The sequence below is a fragment of the Microtus ochrogaster genome, unplaced genomic scaffold, assembly GCF_000317375.1.
Source record: "Microtus ochrogaster isolate Prairie Vole_2 unplaced genomic scaffold, MicOch1.0 UNK48, whole genome shotgun sequence".
Classification (NCBI taxonomy): Eukaryota; Metazoa; Chordata; class Mammalia; order Rodentia; family Cricetidae; genus Microtus; species Microtus ochrogaster.
In genome coordinates this window covers 2,710,750-2,715,496 of record NW_004949146.1, presented here as the reverse complement: position 1 = coordinate 2,715,496, position 4,747 = coordinate 2,710,750, and the positions used below count along the sequence as shown (strand labels likewise).

General features: G+C 54.6%; 1 protein-coding gene across 6 annotated transcripts in view; it reads left to right on the top strand.

Annotated features, from left to right (window-relative positions):
- The window catches only part of Strada (STE20-related kinase adaptor alpha), a 34,245-nt gene extending 31,301 nt beyond the window's left edge, over positions 1 to 2,944 (top strand). For all 6 annotated transcript variants that reach the window (XM_005369432.2, XM_013354557.2, XM_005369431.3 and 3 more), the window contains 3 exons: positions 1,081 to 1,322; positions 1,778 to 1,820; positions 2,090 to 2,944. In XM_005369432.2, coding sequence (XP_005369489.1) covers positions 1,081 to 1,322; positions 1,778 to 1,820; positions 2,090 to 2,242 — 438 coding nt within the window. In that variant the 3' untranslated portion in view covers positions 2,243 to 2,944. The remainder of the gene's footprint in view (positions 1 to 1,080; positions 1,323 to 1,777; positions 1,821 to 2,089) is intronic.
- Positions 2,945 to 4,747: the final 1,803 nt, after the last annotated feature.

Genomic DNA, 4,747 nt, shown 5'->3' with positions numbered 1-4,747 from the left:
GAGTGCTGGGATTAAAGGCGTGCGCCACCACCGCCCGGCATTTTATTTATTTATTTATTTATTTATTTTTGCTTGCTTGAAGGCTTTGAAACAGCCTCCCAGGTGGGGTCTGCCCAGGTGCAGCATGCCCATCAGCCCAGGTGCTGCGCTGCAGATGCCACATTGTGGACTCCACTGAACCCATCTGGGCCTGGCAGAGTGGTGCTGGGCTTCACAGAGATTGATGTCGCTCCACCGCTGTGCTCAAGTAGTCAGAGGAGTTCCATGCCTTGTTAAAGGCGAGAGGAAGCTGAGCTCTTCAGTCCAGCCCTGGTGGAGGGCACTTGTAGCCCCTGCTCCCATGTGCCTTCGCTGCCAGCCAGTGGCCAGTGTTCCTTTGCAAAAGCCAGCTTTACATGATGTCTGAGGGTGTTCACTGCTGTGGTGGAACACCATGGCCACACTTCCAGGAAACAGCCCATCACCGAGGAGCAGGCCAGGAGGCTGGAGGCAGGAACTGAAACAGAGGCTATGAGGAATGCTATTTATTGGCTTGCTCAGCCTGCTTTCTTATAGAACCCACCACTCGCAATGGGCTGGACCCTCCCCCATCAGCTACTAATTTAAAAAATGCCCAGTGGGCTGGAGAGATGTCTCTGGTTAAGAGCACTGCCTGCTCTTCCAGAGGATCCAGGTTCAATTCCCACCATCCACATGGCGGCTCATGACTGTAATTCCAGTTCTAGGGGACTCAACACTCATGGCAAAACTACTATGCACATTTAAAAGAAAAAGAGTCAACAAAATAAAGTTATATTTGGAAAAAAAAGAAAATGCCCACTGGCCAGTGGTGATCATGCCTTTAATCCCAGCACTCAGGAGACAGAGGCAGGCGGGATCTCTGTGAGTTTGAGGCCAGCCAGGGCTGCACAGAGAGAGCCTGTCTTAAGAGAAAATGCCCTCGGAGGCTCCCTTCTCGCAGATGACTCTTGTCAGTGTCAAATTGTCATAACCCTACCCAGCCCCAACTTTGATCTTCACTCCCAGAGATCCCATTTGTTGAGGGAGCGAGAGCACAACCCAGATCTGTCTCTTCACTAGATGCTGTTAGAGAAGCTGAATGGCACAGTGCCCTGCCTCCTGGACACCAGCACCATCCCAGCTGAGGAGCTGACCATGAGCCCCTCACGTTCCATTGCCAACCCTTGCCTGAACGACAGCCTGGCCACTGGCAGCCTCCGGCCTTCCAACGGTGACTCGCCTTCCCACCCGTACCACCGAACCTTCTCCCCCCACTTCCATCACTTTGTGGAGCAGTGCCTTCAGCGCAGCCCTGACGCAAGGTACTCTGCTGGTCCTCAGCTGAGTTTCCGGGGATGGGGAGCTTGGGGTTTACACCCAGCAGGGAGGCCGGCTCTTAGGTAGAGATCTAGATTCCCAGAGGAGTGTGTGGCTCCACAGCAAGAAGAACCAGCTTAGCCGGGCGGTGGTGGCGCACACCTTTAATCCCAGCACTCGGGAGGCAGAGGCAGGCGGATCTCTGAGTTCGAGACCAGCCTGGTCTACAGAGCTAGTTCCAGGCCAGGCTCCAAAGCCAAAACCAAAAGAAAAAAAAAAAAAAAAAAAAAAAAAAAAAGAAGAGCCAGCTTTCTGCTAAGAAGCCAGCCTGGGTGGCCTTGGCTGGTAGCTGTTGGGAGAGCTGAGGGAAGAGGTGGAGGGTCTCGGAGGAGAGGGTTAGTGTCAGGGTTTGGACAGCTGAGCCCAGGGGTCATGTGAGTCTCTTTTCTTTTCTCTTCAGGCCTAATGCCAGCACTCTCCTGAACCACTCCTTCTTCAAGCAGGTATGGAAGCTTTCCCCTGGTTCCCACCCTGCTGCTGGTCTGTGGTTGTAGGCACCCCCTCACCTCCTACCCCTTTGTGTGGGGGTAGGTGTTCTTCCTCTGCCTGATTGAACTTTAGGAATACTGTGTTTTTGAAGCCCTATGAGGCACTTGCCTGCCTTTCCTTTTTGGCTCCAGGGCACCACGGGGCAGGAACCCTGGTCTGGTAACTGAAGGTCCTGTAGTGTCCTGAGTTATAGGATCTACCTTCCAACTTGTCTCTCCCTCAGATCAAGCGACGTGCCTCAGAGGCCTTGCCCGAATTGCTTCGCCCTGTCACCCCTATCACCAGCTTTGAGGGCAGCCAGACTCAGGATCACAGTGGACTCTTTGGCCTGGTGACAAACCTGGAAGACCTGGAGGTGGATGACTGGGAGTTCTGAGCCAATGCAGCCTGCATCCTCCAGTGGGGGTGGGGTGTGAGCCCCGGGGGCCCTTCCTGAGAATCAGCACCTACCTCTGGGTGCAGACTGGGTAGAAAGGACATTATGCTGGCAGAGCTGGCTGCCCGCTGCTTGAAAGGACATTCTGAAGAGACTTCGCTGTTTTTGTGGCTTTTGAGACACAGGGAGTCCCAGTCACCAGGGACTTGGAGAGACCGGAAAGCTGACATCCTGTTCTGTGAGCTCGGGGACCTCCTTAGAAGGAAGAGACACTGCTTTAGCCCCGAGGCTGAAGTCCAAGCCCGGAGCTTAACTCAGACCCAGGGACCCTTCACTTCCTCTTCCCTGCACTCGCTCTCCTCCCAGGCTGTTCACTCACCTTCTGTGCTCCCAGACCCTGTAGGGCAAAGTGGGGGACAAGTCCTGAGCATCCTGCCCCTGCCCTCAGGCATCTCCCCAGTTTTTGTCTTTAAGCACCAGGGCCGGTCATCCTTATCCCCACCTCTCTCTGGGCCCTAACACCTGAAACCTCTTAGCTCGGCTGTCTGTTACACTCCTTCCCAAGAATCTGCCAGTGCCCCTGCCAGCTGCTGCCTTGGTGCCTCCTCCAAGGGCCATAAATGTCTTGCCTCGTCTGAGGGCTTGAGTAAGTCTTACGTTGTGTTAGTTTCATTGTCAGAACAAATTAAAATTTTCTCAGTATGTTAGGTTGCCACTAATGTTTCCATCTGTGCAGAGACTGTAGCTGGCTTGTAAGGGTGGCCAGACAGACTCAGGTACAGGCCATTGTTCTCCCAGAGGGCTGAGTGGGTATGGGACCTGGCCGTTGTTGCTTTCATAAGCAGATATACCAGTTTCTTTAAAAACCCATGGTCTCTTAATTCCCTAGAATTTCGGGAGTATTATATTAAATTTTGCCTTGGCAAAATTATCTGAAAAGGGTACCAGGGCTCTAACACCCAAGGGTGGAGGGCTTTATCATGGCTCCTGGTGTTGGTACTAATACCTAGCTAGCATGTAACCCAAGAACCCATTGTCCTGGCAGCCAGTGACCAGAGCAAGGGGACCTGCTCGAGCCTTGTTTCTGTGCGTTTCCACCTGGCTAGTCCCCAGGGTGAGGCACTTCAAACCCAGGTTTTTGTTTCATTTTTTTGTTTTTTTGAGACAGGATTTCTCTATGAGTAGCCCAGGCTGTCCTGAAACTAACTTTGTAGATCAGGCTGGCCTCAAACTCACAGAGATCACCTGCCTCTACCCCCCAAGTACTAGGATTAACAGCATTGCACCACCACTGCCTGGCAATGAATATTGGTTTAAGGAAGCCCTCCCTCCCTTTTCTGAGGCTTCCCAGGCCATCAGATGCCCACACTTTCCGTTTTCTCTCCTTCCACACTGCCTTCCTCCCTGTCGTCCACAGATGGCCCCAGCAGAGCAGGCTGCCAGTCAGTGCCCAGGAGCAGCCTCTTGGTATCCCTAAGGGCTTCACCTTTCTTGCATCAAACAGCTCCCTTGGCGACTCCGATGACAGGTGTGACAATTTCCCCAGGAAGAGTCGCCCCTAGCTGAAGAGGAGCAACCATCAGGAAGTCAGTGGCTGAGTCTCGTTGCAGGCAAAACATGGTCTAGAGTTGGAACCCGAGACTGAGAGAGTAAAGCACAGCGTGGGTGCATGAGCAGCCAGGGAAACAGCACGGGGTGGGAGGGCTGGTGGGGACGGTGGTGCAGCCTGCTGCCTCCCCGTTCCGCTGCCAGGCGGGAGGCGTTGAGCTGTTCTGTTCCCTGACACGCGTGGGCCCGCGCTAGAGCCACCAGTTCTATTCCTGTCCCGGGTGTGGGAATGTGTCCCTGAGGGCTGTGTGCTTCGTGAAACAGCGTCTGGCCCGGCTTCAGGCAAAGCTTCAGGCAAAGCTTCAGGCAAAGCTTCCAGCAGAGGTCCGTGCCCCCGAAGCTGCAGCCTAGAGGCCCTCCAGTGCAGGGCTCTCCACCCCATGGGTGGCCGGCGGCACCGCAGTCCTGCGGGCTGAGCGGCAGGCGCAACTCTTGATGTACTTTGTTCTCTAAAGAAGTCCGCTCCCTTCCGTGGAGCGAAGTGTGCTTGCTGCAAGGAACTGGGTACTTTGAACTAAGGGCTTGACCTGGGCTATGGCACAGGCCAGGGGTTACTAATACCACAAAATCTGGCCACAGAAACCGTTTAGAATAGGGGGAGGGTGCTTTCGGAAACCACGCAGCTGTGCGAGTTCTGGGGGTGGCAGATCTGTCACACCCCTCTCATGGTGGCATAGGCCCACTAGAGAGGCTACCTTGACCTGACATCGGGGTATGGAGGGACCACGAGCTGTCTCCATCTTCCTCTGCAGCACTCCGTGGCTGCCAGGAGTCCTGCCTCCGGAGTCCCCACAGTGGGATATAGCTCAGGGTACCGGGTCCCGGAGCGCAAGGAGGGGGCGGAGCTAATGGGACAGGGCCTTCACAATGGCCAACGGGTAAACCGAGGCAGCGAAA